The sequence below is a fragment of the Symphodus melops genome (assembly GCF_947650265.1).
Source record: "Symphodus melops genome assembly, chromosome: 10".
In the NCBI taxonomy this organism is placed as follows: Eukaryota; Metazoa; Chordata; class Actinopteri; order Labriformes; family Labridae; genus Symphodus; species Symphodus melops.
The window spans coordinates 2,713,655-2,738,903 of record NC_136700.1 but is presented as its reverse complement, the minus strand read 5'-3'; the positions used below and the strand labels follow the sequence as shown (position 1 = coordinate 2,738,903).

At 44.7% G+C, this 25,249-nt stretch overlaps 1 protein-coding gene across 1 annotated transcript; it reads right to left on the bottom strand.

Annotated features, from left to right (window-relative positions):
* axl (AXL receptor tyrosine kinase) lies at window positions 1-23,891 on the bottom strand. Its single transcript, XM_079354915.1, has 20 exons — window positions 23,339-23,891; window positions 19,980-20,190; window positions 19,305-19,405; window positions 19,016-19,198; window positions 15,937-16,017; window positions 15,689-15,804; window positions 13,941-14,136; window positions 9,767-9,906; window positions 9,499-9,643; window positions 9,290-9,307; window positions 8,167-8,296; window positions 7,824-7,915; window positions 5,945-6,040; window positions 5,554-5,631; window positions 4,964-5,056; window positions 4,443-4,564; window positions 3,746-3,855; window positions 3,260-3,419; window positions 2,911-3,047; window positions 1-2,489 (listed from the first exon to the last, which is right to left on the bottom strand). Exons 1-20 carry the CDS (start codon window positions 23,490-23,492, stop codon window positions 2,042-2,044), a joined length of 2,811 nt encoding a protein of 936 aa, XP_079211041.1. The 5' UTR covers window positions 23,493-23,891; the 3' UTR covers window positions 1-2,041.
* Window positions 23,892-25,249: the final 1,358 nt, after the last annotated feature.

The following is a 25,249-nucleotide window of genomic DNA, read 5'->3' as shown; positions in this document are numbered from 1 at the left end:
TACCATGTAGATAATTTTTATTTCTTATACAAAATATTGTAGGTATTGTATCAAAATTTGTTTACAAATCATGATGATATAAAGGCAACTATAGATATTTACAGTCTTCTCCACCTGGAGAATCACAATCACACATCACCTGTGATGATGAAAACACTGGCTCTCTGAAGGCACTGGAGGTTAGGTGATGAAGTTCATAGATGTAAGGCAGAATGAGTCATGAGGGATTTTTCAGGTCTCTTTTCAAAGTCCAAACACAGTTGTTGGTAAAACCACATTGTCTCATATTCGAATGTGAAATGTTTTCACAGTCAGCACGGCCTCCTGTGGTGCACAAACAACGTGTGACTTTCATTCTGAGTGCACGGTACCAAAGGTGTTTCAAGAAATGTTAGGTGTCGTTTTATACACGAGTACCTTCGATGCAGCAGAAAAAACAAAACGGTGTGTTGAAACTCAACAACAAACTCTAACCTTAAACAAACACATTGATGTATCAAAATAAGTGCATGCACGATGCAAAGTTGCAGCTGGTGAATGACCCAAAGCAGACGTTTGGAGGACCACACTTTTCACCCGCTGCGTCGAACAGACTTCTATTTACAGCGCTAAACCTCCAGAAACAGATTCATCCCGGGATCATAAGAGGGGGTGGTGATGTTTCCACGTCTCCGCTCGCCCTGCCATGCTTCACAGGCTTCGTTCTCTTCCGTCTTCATGAATATAAAGGTTATTTTACACGTCGGCCGAATTCAATGCAAGGCATTTTTAAAGTAAAAAAAAAAGTCATAAAAGATATACAAATAACAAACATTGTTATAAAAACATTAGTGCAAAGTTGTAGAAATAAAAAAAACAGCATAAAACAAAAACACTTGTAATAACACTGTGCTTGAGTCTAAAACAAGGTGAGGAGCTTTGAGTCACTCCATGGACTGTACCCACTCTCTCTCCGTCACACGACCTCTGAAGATTTGTACCCTCCCGGTGTGACCAGTACCTCGGTTCCTGCTGAGTCTCAGCTTCCTGAGTTATGACAGAGATGTACGGAGCAGGTGAATCAGGACTCACTCATCAGTGATGGAGGACGGCTCGTGGTGCTTAAAGCACGGCTAACAGTAGAAGACCTGGAGGAGACGACGTCATGCTAACGACTGCAGCTTCGTGAAATCCGCTCGAATCCTGCAGTGTTAACGGTTGTTTATGTTTTTACATGTGATATTTAAGTCAGCTAAATGTTGGGAAACTTGAGTCCTAACTCCAGGTGTTGTGAATAGCAATCATAGGATTACAAGATTTTGATGTTGAGGAGAAAATTCTTTCATCTGTTACCCCCCCAAAATACCAACGAGCTTATAACGAGAGTATAAAATGAGGGTGCAACAATGAGTTTTATGATTTCAGCGACAGAATCTCGTGCTGTCCTTCACAAACGTCCGTCAGTGTGACCTTGAAAACAGCCGCTCTGCTCCTCCAGAGAGAGAGAGAGAGACCTGCACAGATCTCTCTGCGGAGGATTTAGTGAGGCAGAGACACCTCAGCTGGTGTCTTCTACGTAAGCGTTTACTCCATGGACAGTTCAAGCTCCTGAGTGGGTTTGGTTGTGTGTCAGCCTGGCAGTGTGTGAGCTGGTTTCACAGAGACTTTACCTTTTTTTTCTTTTAGCTTAAAGACGTGAAGAGGGATGACTCTTCTGTCTACAAGGTAGTTGGTCTTTTATTGCTGTAGCGTCAGGGTACGTACTTCTTTGATTGTGCTGCGGTGTATGTTGAGTGAAATTTCCCTCCAGCCACACTGGTCTCACATTTCAGTCACACTCACTTGTCATTTCATTTCATTAAGAAGGGAAGGGGGGGGAACAAAGATTAAAAACCAATCCTGGACTTCCTTGGAATGCATTCAGCTGAGTGTGTGTGTGAGAGTGTTTGTGCAAATCTTGTATTCATCTCTCACAGTCAGCAGCGAGAGGCCGGTTTCCCGTTCTCTGCCTGGAGTGAAGACGGCACAGTTTTGGGCAGTGATGAGTCACTTTTTAAAGCCATCATTGCCAGGGCATCTTCCTGGACCCGTCCCTGTCCTCCTGCAGCTCCACAGTCGGGGTGGGATTGGGGGTGGAGCGGCAGGATGGCTGTAGCGGCAGCGTGGCTGTGGAGGACGACACCGGCATGTCCAGGCTCTCCAGGGAGTCACACAGGGCTCTGTTGGTCTCGTGTTGGGGACAGAGGACGTACCGGTTCGGGTGGTGGACCTCCGCTGTGGTCACTGAGTCTAGGCCCTTCAGGCAAAGAGGAGACGGACCCCCGGTGGGGTCTCGGCCACCGACGGCGCCGAGCTCCATGGAGGACTCGTCCATGTTGACGTACAGGATCTCGTCAGGGTCCTGGGTGTCCGGCAGATCCTCCAGGGCCTTTTCCAGCTCGAAGCACAGAGACTCAAACGATGGACGGTCCTTCGGGCTCAGGAGCCAGCAGGAGAACATGATGGAGTAACTGGAGAGGAAGAAGGTGGAGCTAATGTCATGGCAGGGAGAGATTCAGACGGACTGAAATGTTGTGATTAATTAGTGTTAGTGATACTTAGCAAAGACTCTTTTCTTTTCTATATGCTTTTAAGGAACCAGGTAAACTACTATAAAGATCTAGATTTTAAAATACTGTTGTACTGTGTTACAAAGTTTAAGAAGTCATCGAAACACCAGAATTTTGTATCTGAAGCTTCTTTAAACGGATAAATCTTAAGCTTCAAAAAAAAAAAAAAAAACGTAGGAAAACAATAACCACTGAACTAAATGAAATCATTAGCTGAGTGACAGAGCACTGATGGCTTTATGGTAAAGAGGGATTTCTAACCAGAGGTCAAAGGCTACTTCCTCATCAGCTGAGTGTGTTTATTCAGTGGACCATCACTCACATGGAGTCCAGGCAGTCTGGAGGCTGTTTGAGACGGTTCCCCTGTCTCAAGTAATCATAAATCTCGCTGTTTTCCACCCCAGGGTACGGAGTCTGGCCCCGCGTGGCGATCTCCCACATGGTGACTCCAAACGACCACTGAAACAGACGGAGGGTTCAGGTTTTAGACTTCCTGCGAGCCGCTCTTCAAACGTGAATCACTTCCACTTTATAAACACTTTAACTGTCCAACATAAAGGCAGAGATATGATCATAAATGTGCCGAACACTACAGCTGGCATTCATGAGTCCCTGAAACACATCCAAGCTCGACAGGTCAGTTAACACCAGCACACAGTGGGAGAACTCACCACGTCACTCTTGGTGGTGTACACTCGATCGGCCAAGCTTTCGATGGCGATCCATTTGACAGGCATCTTTGAGATCCGGCCCTGTCGGTAGTAATCTCCGTTGTAGATCTTCTTGGAGAGGCCAAAGTCGGCGACGCACACGTTCATGTTCTCGTTCAGCCTGAGGCAGTCAAACCACAGTGTTACAGAGCGACAACAAAGCTACAACATGGCAGATTAAACTTGGACTCACTTTATGTTTTATGAGCTCGTGAAATGATGATTAAATTAAATTCAATGCCTGCCTGAGAAGAGCTTAAAAATACTCTTCTCTTTGTTCTTCCTCTTCACACAAGTATCACACAGTCCAAGCGTGTACTCTTAGTTCTTTATTTGAGATTTTCTAAACTATTACATGCGGGGTGAAAACAGAAAGCGAGAGAACAAGCGATAAAAGTAAAAAGGAAGTGAAAGAGTAAAAAAAAAGGGGAAACAGATTGTGCTTACATGCAGTTGCGAGCGGCGAGGTCTCTGTGGATGAAGTTCTTGCTGCTGAGGTACTCCATCCCTCGGGCAATGTCGGTCATAAACTTCACCAGCATCTGAGACGGGAGGTACTGCAGGACAACACAAAGAGCAAAAACACATTTCAACACACATCCACCTCAGCTGGCGTTCATTTTCATCACCAGCAGGGGGCACTAGAGTCCATCTTTATCAGTCTGAACTGAGCGCTCAGTGCTCCAGATACTAACTAGCTTTTTTCCTGTGGGAAGAATCAGCACCATTGTGTTTCTGAACGCTTGCCGAACTCTTGGATATTTCAACATTCTGCAGGAATCTTGTTTTGATTAAGTTTGAGTTTCTCAACCAGATTCTTCGGGGACTTAGTGCGTATAGCAGGTCTCGATTCAAAAAAAAAACCCCCCCCATCTCATCCCGTCACACTCAGTATGTTTCCATGACTTCAGAGCGTGCATGCGGCCAAAAACGAGTGTACAGGGACTCACTGTAACAAACACTCTGCGTCTGTGATGACCTTTGGATACCATTCTGCTGACAGACATTTACCTTTATGTGGAGCGTTTGACCTTTGAACCATAAAAAGTTCAGCTAAGGGGTCGGAGCGTGTACTTATGCTCGACTGCTTGTAAGTGCACGTGTACGTGTGAGGTTGCTTTTTATTTTTTGTCATCAGACTAACCACAGGACAGTCTCCCAGCCGCGAGTAGAGCAGATAGCTGTGCAGGTCTCCATGTTTCATGTAAGGCAGGATGACCACGGGGGAGGGGTAACCTTCACTCTCCACAGTCTGCAGACACACACCTGTAAAAACACCACAGCTTAGTCTCACACACACACACACACACACACTGCACCATGTTCAGCTCATTTTACAAGCAAGAGACGAGTGTCCGTTAACCTGAAGTGGAAGGAAGTAAATGTTCTCACCCGGCCTTGAAGGGTATATATGCATGCAAAAGGTTTTGGTTTAATCTGAACAGGTTTATGGATATTTGTGTCCCATATTAAAACACGTCTCCTTGTTAATTTTCATAATGTAAAGATGATAAAAAAGAAAATTCACGAATAAACCAAGTAACAGGATGCTGATTAAAATGTCTAAAAATATGAATCTTCAATGTTTCGATCTTAAAATCCAGACATCAATAAAGGCTATCTGCCGACCCCCTGACCTTTTGAACAGTTTGAATCCTGACTTACCCAAAAGCCTCATGACGTTGGGATGGTCAAACTCTTTCATGCAGGCAGCCTCACGCAGGAAATCTTCCATCTCTGAGCGTGTGCAGATGGCAACTGGAGAGGAGACGGTGCACAAAGTGAGACCATGTGGTTTGTGTCCAGCTCATGGCACACTGACAGGTTACAATTAAACATTCATCTCAAAGGGCGTTTTAGCTGTTTTAGCTGAATCTATCCAGCTATGAATTGTTTTTTTGAAAGCGGTTTTAACCACTTAGTTTTAACGTCGCGGCCACAACTTGAAGCTGACGGATATGTCGCGCAGAAAGGTGGCGCTGTGTTCAAAACATCATCTCTTGCCTCTCCACTGTGTGGAGTTTTCATACACTTGTGTTTAGTTTTTCACTGCGGTTTTTATGAGGTCAACTTTTTCTTCTGCCAATATTTTCTACAAGCTGAGCCTTTGTCCGTTTTTCTGATTAAGAGCTGAAATTTTCGCACAAAACACTTGTTAATTTCTGACCCGAGGGGCTGCCTGTGAAATAGCCAGTGTTCCAAAGATGAAGGGGATCATTGTGGTGACGGCTGAGTACTTTTGACTGTCTACTCACTCTTCATAGTCTTGACAGCAACTTTGAGAACAGACTCCTCCTGAGTCAGAAGCCCCTCCATCACGGAGCCGAACTCTCCTGAAGACAGAAATGAAACCACATCAAACTCTCGGTTTAGACGACACTTTCTTATCAGACGGAGAAAAAAAGGTTTCTAGCTTCCAGATTGGAGAGAGTGCAGGGTGACTATATTATAAACTGTTACACTATAACCAAGGCTGAAACATACAAGAGTCTTTCAGAGAGATAAGTGGAGAGCAAACCATGTTGTGATCCTGCATACGGACTATGTCCTCTGATACAAAGTGGTTTAGTTTGTCAGACACTCCCTGCTCTGTTTCTCGGCAGAGTTAACTGAACTGTCCCAGAAATCACACAAAACACACAGTACCTTCCCCCAGCGTCTTTCCCAGGGTGAGTTTGTGTCTGTCCACCATCACGTCCTGGAGCTTCTGCTTCAGCTCGTCGCTGATGCCAAGGCTGTTCACTGAGGAGGGGGGGGGGAAAATGGATGAATTTTAATGGTGTTTGGAGCCCAAAGTGCTTTAATGAACAACAAAGAAGAAGAGGGAGAAAAACAGCCAGATTGTAAAAGCACAATGTGAAAGACAAAGCCAAGAACAAAGTGTGAAGAAACACAGCCAGCGTTCACAGCAGTAAAAAAGACCAAATTAAAAAATGCTGTCTTGCTTCCCATATTAAATACAAATGCAATATTATTAGATTTTCTCTTTTGTTATGGGCACATCATTTTTTTTCATGTCAAAGTTTCCGTTTACAATATATTGATCTATTTAGTAGCTGGTCTTTTATTTGTAAAGCTTACTGCAATAAAGTGGAATACAAATTAAGTCAAGAGGTAAAAAAATAAAAATAAAAATCAAGAACTACAAGAACATGGCGTCCACTGTGCAGAATGTTTTCCCATGTTTCAGGTGTGGGACAGATGACGGGTAATCCTGCAGGGACCGGGTTGGGAAGTTGATGTCAGAGGATTTAATCTCATTTAAAATTTCCCTCCAGCCAGCTGGCGGTCACTGAGCTCTGTACGAGTGCTGAGCAGACTGAGCTACAGACGTTAGCTCTGTTTTCACATCTGGGCCAGAATATGACAAGACATGGACATGATCCGACACCCTCCAGCTGCTGCTACACTATCAATCTGCCACGCGTCCAACAACAATGCGCTCACTCCACAGGCATGCTCTGACATGTGCTGCAGCGACCGATGCAATAATTGATGTGTCGGGAGAATTGGCCAAAATAGCCGGTCAACAAGAGCATCGCAAATCCCTCCAACCTGACCTCTTCCTGTATTCGCCCCATTTAATTATCTGCACATCTCGTATCATTTTAGTAACAGGAATACCTTCCTTTTTTTCTTTCTTTCTTCTCCAAAGTTTTGTCTCCCCCAGTCCTTCTTTGTGGCTGTGGCAAGCTGAGACTTGAGTATGAGGTCTACACAAATATTGTGCGTTCAGCGGGGACAATGTCAGGGCTTGACTATGAGCCAGCTGTGTGAAATGTGAGACTGCGTGCTGTGTTTACAGGTACCTACTGTATCTCTGTCTGTAATCAGCAGAAGACTGCTGGTTGGTGATCGCACACAACCTACTACTAATCACTGCTTTGTGTCCTACTCTGAGGTTGTTGCTGCACCTGGAGCAGATTTTGAATCCCACCTTGGTCCCAAAGGTGGAAGATCGCTTTAGGCTCCAGCGAGAGCAGACGAGAAACTCCTCATCTGTTGTTACAGGCTGCTTTAGTTTGAGATCTCACACGTAACGAGAGGACCATGAAGTCAATGATTTCCCTGTCTCACCTCTTTCCTCTGCTCTGCCGTGTAAATACCTGAAATGAAGTCAAGTCAGAGCTAATTGGTTTCACGGCTGACTGTACAGGACGGGACTTTAACCGAAAGGATTATAAGAAGATGAAATGGTGAGTTAAATGGTGTCAGCTGTCTCGACACACCAGGGCTGTTTTCACCGCTCTGAGGAATAAAATCATCTTTAGTGGACTTGAATCCTTCCTTTGATCTCAGGAATGAATCATTACTTTCTTAAGAGGGGAAGACAAGAACTGTCAACGTGTGTCATTACAGCGAGACACTGTCTTCCATGGAAGTGTTGCTTTTTTGTATTCTATGACAGATGCAGGTTTGGGCCTGCTGAGAATCTCTTCCTGCTGCAGGGACCGTGAGGTGAAGGGAGGAAGTGTCATCTTTCTGAACAACATGCACGGGCAGAGAGAGAGCGAGAAGGACTCACATGTTGCCTCTGTAGTCCTTCTGCTGTAAGTGCGGCGTGCACGGTACCTGACCACCAGCTCTCCGCTCTCCATCATCGGTTCAAACGCCTCTCTGTGATTCATACAGGGAACATCGCAAAAACACACAGCAAAACTGCAAAATGAGAGGTTTGTCCAAAGTCTGTGCGTAAACACAGCTGAAAAACATTCATCACAGGAACAACTGCTCTGTCACAACAGATGTTGCTACTTCATCATAATTCTTCAGAATGCATGAAGAAGTGAGGCGCTGAAGATTCTGGTTTGGCACATTCACTGCGTCCCTCCCTTCCACCCACGAGGAGCGCTAACAGTCATACGCACCCAAAGCGCGTCTCCTTGCGCCGCAGCTTGGCCACGTAAACAGCCATGAGAACAGCTATGGTGACGGCGCCGGCGATGCCCATCACCACATACCACCAGTGCCAGGAAAATTTCGGAGGGGAAGAGGGACCTGGACACAGACAGAAGACAGCTTAGACAGGCAGCTCTTTCAGGGTTTAGACACAGAGTTTAGAAATCAGAGATATAAAGGTGACAAAAGGCCGACGCATGTTTGATTACTTTAACAAAGTATGTGAAATAAAGACGGATTAAGTTAAAGCATTTAGACTATTCCTGCTTTATCAAGAAACACTGAACTGCTTTAACAACACTTCACTTCCCTTTCCAAATGTGCAAATGGCTTACATGTGAAATCGTGACAAAATCTTAAAAGGGTAGGACAAAAATTCCATCACTGAAAAACCAAAGTGTGTTGTAATACCTTTGTGAGAAAATAAAGTTTTTTTTCTCCCCTATAATTACATATGTTGATTAAGTTTGTGGAAAAATGTGTTTCATGAGTTGAATCTACAAACCGGCCTCAACAAACACGAGTTGTGCAAAATGTAAACATTTCTTCTGAAATCTTTTTTTTTTTTTTTTCTCGATCTGAAAACAGTTCTTGTTTTCCAAACTCTCACGCTGACGTGAACTCCCAGCACACCGCACTAACAACCTCCACCCACTGTTTTTCCACTTTTCTCCCATTCACTCTCATCCTCCCCCAACTTTCCCTGCTTCTTTTTTATCTGCCGTCCTTGTTGTCTGAATTGTCTGTCTGGCTCTGTTAGACTAAGCAAACAGAGATGCTACACTGTTCCTGCCTGTTATAAATATTTATGACGCGTCTCCCCATTCACCCCCTAACGCCCCTCTCTCTTCCCCTTTCCCGTCTCTCCGAGATCTTCTCTTCTCTTTTTCGCTTCCTTCCTTGTTTTTGCTGAGATACACAGGAAGAAACTCTCAGGAACCCAGTGACCGAGAATAAGAAAGAGAAGTCTTACAGTGACAAAAAAACAACACCATGAGCTCACTTCTACTGTCACTGTGTCATTTAGGGCAACTCTGGGAGGTTACAGAGGAGTAAGTTTGTGGGATGAGCAAAGCCAGTCATTATACTCACCTCGAAATTCCTCCATTTCTGTGGGAACCAAAAAAAAAAAAAGGAGAGCTCATGTCAACACACTGACAACAACATAGTTTGTTTGGTAAAATAATCTGCAGAATGTATCTGAAACAGCTGAAAATGAATTAAAGTCATTGTAAATAAAATCTACATCTTCTGTCTCACACAAAGTGAATGCAAACACTCTTTATTATACAGTCACTTACCGGGGGCAATGAGTGTCAGAGTCTGGATGGGGGTCCAGGGTCCTTGCCCCGCCCCTGTATAAGCACACACTCGAAAAGACACATTGGACAGGGGGACAGACAGGTTGATTGACAGCTCAGTGTCCAATCCAGTGTCCACGACAAACTGTGGACAAAAGAAACGTCGACGATGAGCATCAGAAGATCGTCTTTCAATCAGTTGAAGGAATCAGGTAAGAGGTCGGGTTCTTGTTGTGCTCGTTTGGGTTAAAGGTGAGAGTGGACTGACCTGTGAGGCTGCAGGCGTGCTGTACTCCACCATGTAGCCCTGAAGTTCTCCATTCAGCCTCCCTTCAGGCTCCTCCCACACCATCAGAACCTCGGTGCCGTTGAGCACAGCCGTGACGTTAACAGGCGGGTTTTCTGGCACTGAAACACAAAACACAGCAGAACTTCATCATCATGCCGCTCCTCATACTCTCTCTGTATGTGTCAGCTGAGATAGAGATATGTAGCTGAGGGTGGGACTGTATGTGTCAGAAGACTTTTGGGTCTGAATAAGGAGTCTGGGCCTGGTGGTCAGGGGCCAGTGGGCTGAGGGTTACCCAGGCGTGTGTTGTTTTGACAGCCTTAAGCCTCCAGGGTGTGGATAAGTACAACAGCTGGATGGAGAAGATGTCAGGGAATTCGGAGAATTCAGTTTAATTTGGATAGAAAAGGCCAGCGAAGGGCAGGACGGACAGAGGCCATTAGCTGAGTTCAGAAGCTGCAGTGTCTCAGTGTTTCTGCGTTGTTGAATAGATTGAGACGGACACATGCTGAGGCCTGTGTCTCCCTCCTTCATGCCGTCCCTCCGCGTATGACCATTCCTGTTTCTGCTTTATTTTCTCCTCTGCCTTTTTCTTTTCTGGCTCTCTGGAGCAGAGAGCGAAAAAAAAAAAAAAAAAGGCTGCTGGCGGCAGAAAAGCCAAGCTGAGACACACTAGAAATAGTGTGAGGAATGTGTGTATTTATGTTTGTGTGTGATTGAGGATCTATAGCGGAGAAATACGACTGTAGTGTATTTTTGCTTTGTTGCTTTTCGAGTTCGAGCTTTTCAAGTCTTTGCTTCTCAACCTCTCAGCAGTGCTACAAATCACACAGGCTAACTGGACACCTCCACACGCCCACACTGACACACTCACGCACACACATACCCAGTCACTGAGAGTTTGAGAAACACGGCCCAGCCTACAGATGATGTTATCAGGAAGCATTTGGTGGGTGATTGTTTCCACATGCGGCCCCTGCTCTGCCTGCCAGCGGCAGCAAAAAAAAAAAAAAAAACCCCAAAGTCAAGTTCGTTCCAGGAGTTGGTCTCCACCTATGATCAGTCATCTGCTGGTCTCTCTCTGCCTCCTTGTTCACTTGCTTTGTGTCCTAGCCACTCCCTTTTCTCTCCTCCACTCCTCATCCTTCTCTCTCCCTGTTTCCCATCCAACATGCTTCCATCTCCTGCTTTCCAACTTTTCTTCTCCCTCACCGCCCTCTCTGTGGCAATGCCTCTCTCTTTTCCGTTACTGAGCAATGACTCTAAGAAAAGAGAGATATTTGTTGACATAAAACTGTGTGGAGGAGGAGGAGGAAAAACAGTTTTACTGGAAGTTTAAAAAATAAATGTTTGCTGTTGATCACTCTTTCTGAAATGCAAAAAAAATACTGTTCTCATACAAGCAGCCAAAAAGCTTGGCAAGACGCTGTGAGACAAACATGTTTTAGGCACAATTAGTTCACAACAGCAGAGCTGAACATCTGGATACACAGCAAACTACTGTTTCATATCCTGCTGTGTGCTGCTATAGAAGAGACGTGTTTGACAGCGGAGGCAGAGCTGCAGCTCTTCGTGAACACTTCATCTCCTCCTCTCTAGTTATCCTCCATGTGGATGGAAAAGGGTCATTTTTAAGCCAAAATGTGACTCATAACCCGTGGGATATGGAGTCCATTTATAAAAACAAACTCAGCTCGACACAGGAAAAAGCCTTTCTAGGATCAGTCGGAGCATTTGGTGTCATCAAAAATGTTTTTTAAGGACGTTCACCTAGTTTTCTGGCAGAACAGATTTTCAATTCTTTTAATGCTTCGCCGGCACTCGTATTAGGCAGGATTAAATGTGTGTTGAGCCATTTTGCCATGACTCATTTCCATTAGGGTTATGTTCCTTAACTCGGGATTCAATGTGGCGTCACTTAAAGAAAAGGGATTTACAGATTTACAGGAAGCGTGGAGGGAGCCAGCAATGTGTTCGTTGCTTTTCCAATGACTTAAGCAACAAACAGTCGGAGTGTAAAAATCGATACAGTACGTAAAGCAGAATGTCATTGCAGCTTTAGGATTAAAAGGGCAACATGGGTCGCAGTGCTTCCTCTCCCACCGAACAAACCCCCCCCCCCCCCCCCCGTTCCCTCTTCCCCCCGGGAAAATAGTGTGCTTTGGGAAAATGGCAAAATGAGTGTTTTCTCAAAGCGCCCCCTTCCCTTGTTTCCCGGCTCTTCAATTCATTCCTTTCGTAGTCCAACCATTAACCCCATTTTACGTCTTTCCCACAGTGCCTTGCTGTGTGCTCTGGAGAGAGAAATCACAGGTCATCAGGGGTCAAGATGGGGGAAATGAAAGATGAAGGACAGAAGTTGAAAGACTGGACACTAAGAAAAAAAAAAAAGCAGTTCGATGCAGGAAACAAATTCCACGTTTCAAAACATGTGAGGTGGGAAAAGACGACTGCAACATCGGACAAGTCAGACCCAGAGGGGAAACAAATCTGAACTGGTGAAGGGGGAATCTATATGAAGTGAAGAAAAAAAATGAGAATGAAGGAAAAGACAGAGGAGCAGCACAACATCTGCACATTTTATAAACAGCAGATAAAAAAGAGTCACACTCAACAATAGAGCTTTATGGGAATACTGCCCGTTTACAGGGGACGATATGGCAAGCAGTCTACCTTCCCACTTCACTCTCTCTCTTTCTTTGACCTTAAATTCCTCCCAAACTATCTTGGAGCAGCAGCTAAGTCTTATCTTGTTTTCCTTTCATCCTCTGACTCAGAGGAACAAGTGCAACGAGAGCAGCCTGTGCAGGAATGAAGCCGTCTCCAAATGGAAACAAATCACACAATTCTTTCCATTGAATACAAAACTATCCGTTTTCTTTAACAAAGAACTGAAACTTCCTGATCTAACCTGATCTCAAAACCTCTTCTGGACAGGCTTTTTTTTTTTTTTTTTTAAAGTGCCACTTCTCTCTTTTTTGTATTCATGAGAAGTGTTGCGTTGAAATGTTTTCAGCTCATACGCAGCGCCAACTACGGAAAGCCCCCATCATCCCTTCGTTGGCATATCTCCTCTACACTGTTTCCATTCCCATTCATCCAGAGAGAGAGAGAGAGAGAGAGAGAGAGAGAGAGAGAGAGAGAGAGAGAGAGAGAGAGAGAGACAGCATGAGCTGGCATGGAAAAGTCCCACCTCAAGTTAAACTCAAACACGGAGCAGCCCAGAATTAAAGCTAACTGAAGCCTTTCAGGACGTCCACCCTCCCTCCTCCTCGACCTGTCTCCGTCTCCTCCCACTCTGTCCCTTCACTACCAGTCAGCCGTCTACCTCATGAGTTTACATTTAAAAGTGGGCTGTCGGTGGTCCAGTGACTCGTGTCTGCTGCTCTTCATAAACACAGACTAAGTAAAGGAGGAACAGTGAGGAGTGTTATGACAAACAACTTGTCTTCAACAAGGCTCGTCTCACTTAGAAAAATAGACTTGAGGCAACTACGAGGATTCCTCACGGCACATTGTCTTCTTTCATGAAGCTGTCCACAGGAATGTGACCACTGTGTGCCCAAAGGTCGTGGAAGGGGACTCTTTGGAGCCGATGACAGCTTGAGCCAAGTCAGACAACAATCAAGCGCGAGAGATCATCAGAAAGTAGCAGCAATACAACTCTTAGATTTACCACTGTAGACGTAAGACTTGAATAACACTTGGATTGTTATCTAGAAAAATCCTGGAAAACAAAAACAATAAGAACAAAAAAGCAAGAGTCACATCTTGGAAAGCCATTAAAAAAGTTTGGGCCGAGCACTAAAAGGTCTCATTCAAGCTATTAGAAAAAAACACTTCAGCTTTGCATGTTGGACCTGTCATCAGGCAGCTGGACGAGCTGCATTCACCTGTGATAACTTGACACTTAGATATTCCTATTGTAAAACCCAGTTACTTATGAGCTAATGTTTCTTGTAATAGACTGAAAGCAAAGACTGACGTCTGCTCGCTGCTACATCTGTCCTGTGCTGGTTTCAGTCCACAGCAGGAGTAGGAGGAGACTTGGACTTAGTATCCCAACAACACTGACTCGACCTGGACTCACTGAAGAGGAGGTGATCCCATGCACACACATACAAAACATCCCCTCTCCACTCGGAAGGCTTACCTCCTTCTTTGGTGCGTAGCTCCACCCAGGACGACCAATCAGACGGGCCCTGGCTGCTGTGACACGCCACCCTGACGGAGTAGAGTCTGTGGGGCTCCAGATCCCCGATCAGGTGCGTGGCAGGCGGGATGTTCACATTCTGGTTGTGGATCATCTTATCTGGGCCTGACGTGAAGGACCCTCCCGAGTGTTTGGCCTGGAATAATCAGACCACAAACTTAATGTAGCTTTAGCCTTCATCCGCCTTGACAATCAGTTTCAGACTGTGGACTTTTTGTCAACTCTACGGGACGGTAGGAAAATAATTATTGGATAAATCTTAATATCTCATAACACACATGTCAAGGAGAGACGTGTGTGTTATTTGTCTCAGTGTGCACGGTATCAAAACCCAGGAGGTGGAGTTGGTACGTACAGTAAAGGTGGAGGGGGATGGTCATTAAGGGATAATTACCAAAAATGGTGCAAAATCTGCTTCCCTGCTGTTTTAAACATGACCCCGGCTTATAAAAGGTGCACTGAAAGCAGAACCCAAAGTCAGAATCCTGCTGCCTCTGCAAACTCTCTGCGGGTAAACACATTTATGAGGAACACAGGCCAGGAAAAATCCTTCATTGCAGCAATCTTAACAACCACATGAAAGTTACCGGTCTGCACTATTGTTCTCGTCTCCTTTGTTCATAATGGAGCAGCTCCTGCAGGCTACAAGCTGCACTTCGCAGGGTGGGCTGTTTAGAAAGTGTTAAAAAAGGTCTAAATGAAAAACAAACGAGGAGGCGCACAAACAGAATAGATGTGTGCGAGCAGCAGGTGCTGCTTTGACGAGGACTTTTTAAACAATACGAGCGTTCAGAGTTCACATTAGAAGCCGGACGAGTGATGGCGTGAGCTTGACGTCTGATCCAAAGGAATATTGTGTGTGTGTGAGAGAGGGAATGAAAACCATTCCTCGATGAATCACCACCCAGCCTGTAAACAACTGTGTTTCATATAAGTGTACAGCTCAGCCCTGAGTCACACTGCAGACTACATTCCCCTCGTATGGCTCAGACATACGAGTACCTGCTGCCTTTTCCTGTTTTCTTTGACTTTCTCCTCAACTTTTGTTCCGTCTTTTCTTGTCTTTATTTGTGACTCTGTCTGCTTTTCTTTCTTCCCTTTTGTTCGACTTATTTTCTCTCCGTCCTCTCTCTTTGTGCTGTACATTCACCACTCTCCGCTCCCCCCGCACTCTTGCATGTTTCATGTTTCTCTTCACCACACAATGAGCCGTTAAATTCAGATTTTTGCCCCATTCTCCCGACGCCGGCCCCTCGCCTTGTTCCCCATGAGGGTGAGAGGGGGAGGGAGGGCCGGCGAGGGGTATGAGGGGCAGCTTTATTAGAACCAGACGTGCAGGGGTGTTGCTGCACTGCTCCCTGCTCCAGGAGAAAATGTACCTCCTCTTTGCTACGAGCTGCAGAGGCTAAAGAGCGCTATAGTGGCCGAGAGACACTGACAGAGAGAGAGAGCGAGAGAGGGAGGGAGTGGTGCAAAAGATTAGTCCAGGAGGCCACTTTCCCAGAGTGAAACCTGATCCACTGGTACATTAAAAAACAGGGAGGGTAGAGGATGAGTTAAAACAAGAAAAGAAAAGCAAGCTCTCTTTTCTTTTAAACTTGCAAAAGGAAGTCAAAGGGAGAGTGATGCATTTGTTTAACAGGCAGGTCAAACAGTTGCACAGATTATATTCCCACATTTTGTCTTACCTGAACAGAGCAACGGATTATCGGGTAGTCCCCTCCAAAACCAGGCTGCCATGACAAGCGGAGAGTGGTGGAGGTGATCTCTACAGCTCTCAGATTCTGAGGCTTCGATGGAAGAACTAAACAAAAACACACCCGAAGTGAAGCTAAAACAGTGCACCATCACGCTTTTAAGAACTCCTCACAGGAGAAAGTACATTATCACTGAGTGTGGAGTGCTGATGGGAATGCATTGACAGTGTGATATTTACCAGTTATGGTTCCAGATCCAGAGGTGGCCACACCTTTGCGGTTATGGGCCTCACAAGAAAAGGTGCTGGTCCGGTTCAAACCTGGACGGAAACGACACGCGAGTGTGAAGCAGAAACATTCAGCGTGTTACTGAAACCAAGAATCTGTGCTCAGCATGCTGAGTTGCATTTAATGTTGGTGTGAGAAGGTTCAAACTGAAGCGAGAGTCGTGACAGGGTAATGGTTTCCATTAGGTCACGTTATTGCTCTCCCATCAATATTAAGATCAGTGTTGTATTTGCTTCCTGACAGACGGACACCAGCCTGCACTTCAGAGTGTATTCTGTCACTTATCAGGAACACTTTTTACTTGTTTTGTTCTGACTGTCTATGATCAGAGACACAACAGTGAAAGGTAAAGTTTAGACTTTAGATGCTTATTTTTATAGGTCATTTAAAAAACAAAACTCGTCTACCACCAATTTATGATTTGACCCTGATCCATAAAACAGCCCTCGTCGTCACTGTAACTTTAATAGTGTTGAAAAGCCTATTTGTGAATTAACACTGAAAAAGTGTTCAAACAGCTTCATGTCTAGTTGTCTTCGGACTTGCAGATCACTTTTAGGATGTTTTTTAAAACACATCTGCAAAATGTCACAGCTGAAATAGGAACTTAAAACATTGTGAAACTTCAGAATCTCTATCCTATTCCTATATATAGTAGGATTGTGGTTGTTTATAAGAAGACGTGTTGATGGGGAAAAACAGTTGATTATGTTTGATGGTGGCGTCCTGAGAACAAAGAGGCCTCAGGTGAAAAAAAGGCCGAGCTGCTGCCCTGAAGAGGCCGGGGCTCCTCTGAAGGGGGCGAAACACTGTGACACACACCGACAGTCAACAAAGAATGAGTCCTCTCACAAAGTGACTCAGAGCGTGCTCACACACGCTGGAGTCATCCCAACAACACACACACTGCAACATGTGACATTCGGGTTTTATCCCTGTTATCTAACACTCTGACACTGTCAATCAGGCGCAAACTGACACTTGCACAGCATTACGCAGTGTTGCTCTGTGCCGACGGCACCATGCCTCCATTGTGCCGCGGCCGGAAAAAGAACAGGGGGTACGATCCTCACAGGGTGAAGTGAGGGATTGTGAGAGAGGAAAGGGAGGGAGGGCCGAGGGATGACTGCTGCCTGTGAGGGTGAATTAACGGCTCATCAGGCCATCGCTAAGTTGCGCCAATAACACTTGTGTCTCTTTGCTTCCCCATCAGCTAACCGCAACACAACATCCCCTGATCAGCTGAAAATGTCCGAATTAGTCACCAGAATGAACAAATAAGCATCCTGGCATTGACCAACAGTGCTGATGTCAGCTGGGATGAGTTTATTGCTTCCTTTCTTTAGCTGAAAAGTGAACTCTAAACAGAACGTATCCGGACTGTGTGATATTCATACTTTGGTTATCATCACTCTGCCATATTTGATTGAACAGCATGTCCATTATCAATACCTCTAATATCTTTAAGAATGATTTAAAACACTGGTTTTGTCTGACTTACAATTTAAAAACTTAAGATATTCCATTTCTAAATATCAAGTTCGGACAAGAAGTTTCTTTTTTATTAAAGTTTATTTAATGTGGACATAATTACTTTGGACCAACCAGATGCATTGACTTGAGTGTTTTAGCACATGTGCTAATTTGCAACACTTGTCCACAGGAGGATTTTGAAAGTGTAAAAATAAGAAGCTGGAGCTTTCTCCAATATTTTGTGATCCAATCAGGACCAAGTGGATCTTTGGTGGTCACAAGTTCAATCCGTACATGGGGAATGTACACCTAAATATTTTGTAGTCCTAAGCAACTGAATGTAGTTCACTGGTCAGTAACCGTACCTTACATTATGGCATCAGTGAGAATGTGCTTTAAGTGCTGCACATTTATGAAGACTCCAGTCTGGCTATAAAGTCTGTTTACAGATTTACATGATCAACCATTTACATCCTAAATATTTGCCCTATAACTCATAAACTGAGCATGCAAAGAGCTTCAGTTTCTACACAGTTCTTCACATGTGGAGGGAAAGTGCTCTGGACTTCTTCATGGTTGGCATGTACTTCATGCCATTTCCCTTTATGGGCCTATTGAAAGCTTATTTGTGTTTTCTCTGGTTTGGAGTCGTGGTCTGCCAAAGCAGCTGTCCATTCCACAGAAGTGAGTGTGTGTTACAGTCAAACTGGACCTGGTCAGCACCAGTCAGCCTGCTCTGATGAGTCAAACCAGATCCTGACCAACCTCTGCTGCCTGCTCCTCCCTCCTTCCGTCTGACTCAGCCTGTCCTCCCACCGCTGCTCTCAACACAGAGCAGCTAACTGGCAGGCAGCTGTGCTCGCAGTCGAGCAGCAACACACGCCTTTTTCTTTTTTTTTGATGTCTTTTATCTCCCTTGTCCTCTGCCCGTCCATTTTCCTTCCCCTTCGAGTCCCTCTTTTGCCTCGCTGCTCTGCCTTTGCCCATCGAGCACGCCACCACCAAGCAAGTCCTCAATGGATCCGCTGGCCCCGTGCCAGCCTGCCCGCTCTCTGGGGAGCGTGGTCATTTGGTGGTTTTTGTTTAATCCAAGGAAAGGGGACATGAAAGCTTTTTAAACTAAAGATGACAGATGCAGCGAGGCTTTTGAAGCAGCACATTCTAATCAGTCTGACGATCACATGAAACCAATGATTGTTTATCTGCTATGTTTAAAGTAATTAAAATGTTGATATTATCCTCCACACGTTTCAGAGGAAGTGCTAAATTAAGTTTCCCTTGAATTAGATGAGGAGTAATTGTCAGTAATGGTTTCAGTCCTCTTCTATCAAGCTAAAATGATGAATATATTCTGATTTTTCTCGCCTTTCTACGATACACAAGCAGGAGGCGTCTTAAAAACGACCTCCCTATGTGCCGATCACTTCACATTGAGCACAACCATTTGAGAGTCAGAGTCCTTCAGGAGTTGACTGAGGCTGTATGTTTTCATGGTTTGACTAAGCTGTGTACATGGGGCTTAAGCCTGCTGGGGTAATAAAGAGTGAAAGATGATACCTGTGAGGTTGAGTGTTGACGGCGAGAGGGCCACCGGGTCTGTTAGAGAGTTGAGAGGAGCTCCGTCCTGCAGCCAGATGACCCTGACTGGCTCCGGAGGTCCATGGGCCACACAGCTCAGGCTCAAGGAGAGGTTGGCTACGACAGACATGTGCTGTGGCTCCACCGAGAAATGAGGAAGGCCTGAGGAGGAATTAGCTGAATCAGGGTCTCAACTAAATCCAAATAAAAGCGCAGCTCTCAGAGGAGACCTGCTTATTTATGTAGCTGTGGCTGAAGATGAACTCACCCTCCAGCTGGATTCCTCCTTCCTCGGACAGAGTCTGCTGGCTCTCTGACAAAACGGCACACCGATAGGATCCCATGTCGGGAAGCTGGACCTTTTCAATACTGTGTGGTGTGAAGACAGGTTTAATAAAGATCAGGAAAAAATGACACTGATAAAAAAAAAAGGGGTCCAGAGGCAGAAAGATAAATAAACTCTTCTAAACACTTCTAATAAAACCAGGATTAAAGGCGTATCGTGCCCAAAACAGGATATAATCATAATAATAATAATAATAATAATAAGAATAATGTTGGCTATAGTAGTAGTGTGCCTTGCCTTTCAGGCAACCACTCTAAATATGTGAAGCTCCAGACAGAAAGGCATGCAGGGTTTTGATTAAGTCATATTATATCTGATAACTCAATTTCAAAATGCCCCAGAGTGTCTGGATGTGAACACAATTAGTTTTTCTTATTTGATGAAAATAGCAAATTTAATAAGCACCAGTCAAATACACAGGATGTAAACACACTGGAGAGGACAATCATGCCAGATAGCAGGGAGCAACAGTACAGGTTAAACGAGGTGACGAGTTATTGTGGAAGAACAGGAAAGGCATTTTTAGGCCGGGTGTGTCACAACTCAATCTCATGCAGTGACAGCAGCTCACACATGCAAGAGAAAAGCCCTACCCACCTGAGCGTGCTCATTATTATCCAGCTGTTACTGCCGGTATGGACCTGGAACTGGTTGGTGTCAGCGTATTGAAGAGGCAGGCCGTCTCTCAGCCAGAGCACATCCGGAGGGTCCTCTTCTTCGCCCCCTGCACCCTTCAGGGTGCAATGCATCGTCACAGGTTTTCCCAGCGAAGAGATGATGGTGGTGGGACTCCGGTCGAACTCCAAATCTTTGATTAGGAGAGTGAGGACGCAGGATTAGGGGTGGCGTTTTATACGTAGATGTAAAAAATATGGTATCACTTTTTACAAAGAGCTGGAAGTTGGTAAATTACTCAATTAGTGAATTAGAGAGTGCCTGATGTCAAACGTGGGCTGGTTTCAGCCTCTGAATCGTAAGAATTTAGGATTTCAAAAGAATTATTCAAAAAATGATATTTATATTTTAATGGGCAGATACATCAATAATAAATAAAAGTGTTAGTTGCAGATATAAATCAGTGGGTTGTTTAAAAGGATTCTTGGAAACCATTTAACATGAAATAGTTCCTTCATATCAAACCCCAAATATGATTTAATCATTGTGCTGAAACACAGAAAAACAGCAACTCTTGACGTATGAGAAGCAGGGGAAAAAAATCAATAATTCAATGACTGGCTTAACCACCTGTATGAGCGATTACCACAAATGTTGTTGACTTTTCAATTAATCAAAACATCTCCCCTCCACTAGAATCATCCTTCAGCTGCAAGATAACAGCAGGTGAACACTGTGGAGTTGGTCTTTTGAGCCAGGCGGGTTATCTTGTGTCCCTGGCTGACAGAACGGCTGACCTGAGAAGGACAGAGCTGATACACGGACAAAGGATCCTTGTTGGGCTGCTCCTGCGGCTCCGACTGTGTCAGAGCACAGAGAGCTCAACACAAACACTTCACATACTCTCGAACATCAACGATAGGCCTGCAGGTCGTCTACCAAGATGTCTGGCTTTCTGTTCAACATCAAGAAGATGACTCGGAAGGGGTCATCCTAAATATGAGGAAGATGGTTCTGCTTTTTCTTACTGCTGACACATTCTGAAGAAATGAGAAGTATTTCTGATAATGTGGAGCTCGAGGCATGCGTGCTGTTTCAAAAATGTTTCAAAAAAAAAAGGCGGATTTATGTCTTTCAGATACAAACTTGACAAGGGCACATAACTCTTTGCACACATTACATTCAAAGTAGGCATCGTCAGTGCCGAGAAAGACAAGGCACGAGCACTCCTCGTCTCCACAAAACAACGTGAGAACTTTGTGCAAACTTGGTTTGTGATTCGCTAACTTGGCTTGTGTTTCTTGGATTTCAGCACGAATAAATCACGCTTGTTTCACTGAGTGATGATGCCTGTAAAGATTTTCTCAAGCTTGTCAACCCGCCCTCCTAGTCTGTTTCATGGCCGACCTTAAACCTGTAACCCCTGCACTTTGACCCCAGATAAATCCAATGCGATCCATCTCACGAAAGTGTGCATAACTCAGCTTGTGAAAGCAGACCTGGGATGTAAATAGCACACTTAGTCACAACTTTTTCTTTTTGCATATACGAAGAAAAAAAACACACACACTTGATCCACAAACTAGCATTCACAAAGCTGCTTCTGGGAGTGTGCAATAAATGAAGAGGCCCGCTGTGTCTCCGCTTCACCGCCTAACTCTGTGTCTCTGTGTGCTTTTTGGCGTAAAAAGTCATTCCTCCCTTTATTTTTAAGCTTGGCTGAGCTCTTTCATGAATCTGCGTGACCCTGACTTTGGTTGTTTTTTTTCAGTGTCTTATTGAACAAAAACAGCCCTACTTTCAGCCTCTGTCTCGTCGTCCTGCATTCATGTAATAATAAGCTTGTAAACCTTTTAATGCAGAGGTAGACAGAGAGAGGGCGGGCTCTAGTTAAACTGTGTGTGTTTATGTGTGTGTGGCCTGTCTCCAGTGATTCATTTGTGCTTTACTCCATCTCCTCCCTTCTGTCCTCTGAATTCCCTCGAGGTTCTGAACTTTTTTCATCATCTGCCTCCTTCCACCCCATCTCGACTCCTACTCTCCTTTGTAGGAAAAAGCTCAGATGTTAAAAGTCAGTGGACGTGCACATACCAAAAATACCCGACACAGTCCAAGCATTTATCCTCGTTTCACTCCCTCCTTTATCTTTCCGGCTTTTTAACGCTACGTAATTCAGCTCCTCCATTCACTGCCGCGCCTTTGCCCTTTTCCCATTTAGCCTCCTTTTCATGCCATTCTTCGGATTCATCGCTACACATTTTGCCACCTCCCCTCCCAACTCTCTCCCCTCCACTCTTGCCCCCGTACCCCATCCATCAACTCACTGACTCAGACCAACTCTGACTCACAAGCCAAAGCATGTGCCCCCCCCCCCCCCCTCTTCGCCCCTCCTCATCCCTCATCTCTGGGCCACAGCCATTCCTGCATCCAAAAAGGAACTGAGACATGAGGAAAAATTCTCTTTGAAACCATCAGTCTGAGCTTATAAATCACAGCTGTGTCTCGTAATCTCTGTCCCTCCTGGTCATGGATCTGCAGAGGGCAGAGCTCCCAGGAGAGACACTGCATGTGACCATGATGGTCAAAACACATGAGCTGACAGGTGGAGGCCCCTGCAGGGGCCCCGGGTGTTCATCCTATGGTTGAACTGATGATGGATCACAGCGATTTGACATTAAAGATGTTTACTAGAACAAAAACATATATAAATATATATATTAAATCACCTGACATGTATGACACATTCCAATAATTACTCTGTGTTTTCTTCTGAATTTACTTCTTAAATTCTGTAACTTTCTTGCAGGATTTATTTAACCTCTTGACCTCTCCCAGCCTGGAAAACATCTCTCAAAATTCCACACTATTCCGGAAATGCCAGGACTGGTGGGAATCCTTGTCTGGATACCTTGTTTGGACGAGTTCCCGGGAAGAGTGTATACATACATGCATGCTGCAGCAGATCTCAGACATGACCCTTCAGCAGCTTAAATGCCAGTCAACAAAAACCAGTCAGCTCCACCATGCCTTCACCTGCTGTCACTGAACATCAACAGGGTCAAATATTCAGCCTGGATGAAACAATGAAACAGATCTTTTTAAGGGAGATGGTGTTATTTTGGTCGATGACTTTGCTGAAGAAAACAGAATCCCTTCATGTTGGCCAGATGTTGAACACTTGCAGCTGTGGTTGCACTCGCCAACCCCAAACAAATTGATTAAATGAGTTAGACGCAGAGGGCTGGCTGGAGGGCTAATTGCTCATTAGGATGTTTTCCCTCACACTTACACATTTACAAACAAGTTGAGAGAGTCGTTGCTGCTCGCTGGTTTCACCTTACCTGTCAAAGTCCCCGCATCCACTGACCTCCCCGCACATAAAATGACGACGAGGATGAAAAAAGACCACGTAGACCGGCTCATGGTTGGAGTTAAAAAGCGACAATCCCTGGAAATAATGAGAGCAGTAATCTTGGAAACATCAGCGAGCTCCATCAGCGCATCTCAGCAGCTCATATATCCCGGCTTGTGCGTGGAAAAAAAAAGTTTCGCTGTAAGTAAACGTGATCATCCACAGATCTATGGAGCCACAGCAACCCGGGTCGAGTCGTTTCAGTTCCCTTTTAAGAGGAAGACTTCATGCAAAAAAAAATCTCAGCTCTTTAAACGTCTTCTTGCTTTTCTCCCGTGCGTTGTTGTTTTGGTTGATCCAACCACCGCGTAAAATCCATCGAGATCACAGTCAGCAAGAAGCGAAATAAGTTTCGTCCAAAGAGCTGCCCAAAGTTGTCAATATCCGAATTACTTCCAGACACACGGAAGATTTTTAAACCAGTGCTTCAAAGTCTCTCCTGGTCACCGGTTCCCCCAGACTCCCTCACACATTTGCCCTGGTTGGTTCTTTTCCGTCTCCCCCCTTCAAACAGGATTCAAATTCCTCAACTCAAGTTCTTTCCACCCTCCTCCTCCTCCTCCTCCTCCTCCCCTCCTGAGTCTCCCTCCTTTTCTCAGAGGATGTGAGAAACCCTGCGGCATGCTGATTGTCTCCTCACAATCACCCATTCGCTTTTTAATTACACGCAGATCCCCAGAGGTTTTAAATAGCACCGTAAATCAGCCGTTTCCCCGCTTCAAACAAAGTATCTGTGTGTGTGTGTGTGTGTGTGTGTGTGTGTGTGTGTGTGTGTGTGACAGTCTGCAGCAAACAGAGCTGATACACTGCCGCCTGTTTGCAGATAAATACAAGATAGATAAGATTTGTCGAAGCAGAAAGTGGAGCACAATTAGTCTGTTTCCTTTTTGAATAAACGAGAGATAAACCACATTTAAATGCAGATTTGCTTTAATTATTAAAATGAATGAATTACAATGTTTACATTGATCTTGATATTTGCACATCTGATGTCTCTACAGGGGTGTATCAAAGGACTATTTGCTGCATATCGGTATGTTAAATCTAGGCTCTTTCATTCTGTCAGGATACCTTTAGATATCATTATAACACATGCCATTAACAATTAATATGACTCCTAATGGTCATGTAAAAACAACATAATAAGGTTAAACACTACAAACTGTCCACCTCCATGCATTTAAACATTGACAGGTTTACACTTTTAATTTTATTGACTTTCTGCAAAGTTCAAAACATCTAAACTTCAGTCCATAGCCAGATAAATGATGTTCATGGTGTTAGCCTGTGGATGGAGGCTGCACTTTAAAAAAATGTGATATATAGCAATAATATTCAGACTATTTATATTGCATTCACTCCACATAGCCGAGATTAAAGCATCCACATGTCTGGGAATTTGTTTGCATGTACGGTTTCAGACTGAGAAGATAGAGAAGCATCATCCTCAGCTGTAGTCTAAATAAACGCTGCTGTCCCTGATTCCCATCAGCTGTGCAGCAGGGCTCACTGTTTTCTCCCTTCACTGTCATGTCTGAGGCGACTGTGTGTTTGGCCAGAGGTGATCACTGGGAGAAAGTCTTGCAGAGTTCACATAGACTTCTGTTATTCATGGAGAATTGATTTGCTGTGTAGATTCCTGTTTTTTTTTTTTTTTTCCTGTTCCCATGAAAATGATGGGAGGTGCTGGGACTCAGGTTGCGAAGACCTCGGTCTCTCTGGCCCTTTAAGAGTGTCTCTCTGGACAGTGTTGTGTTCCCAGGGTCTTTAATGGAGACAGAGAGGGACTGAGAAAGACCCCATTGTATATGGTCTCTTTTCAATAGGAGCTTGAGCAATG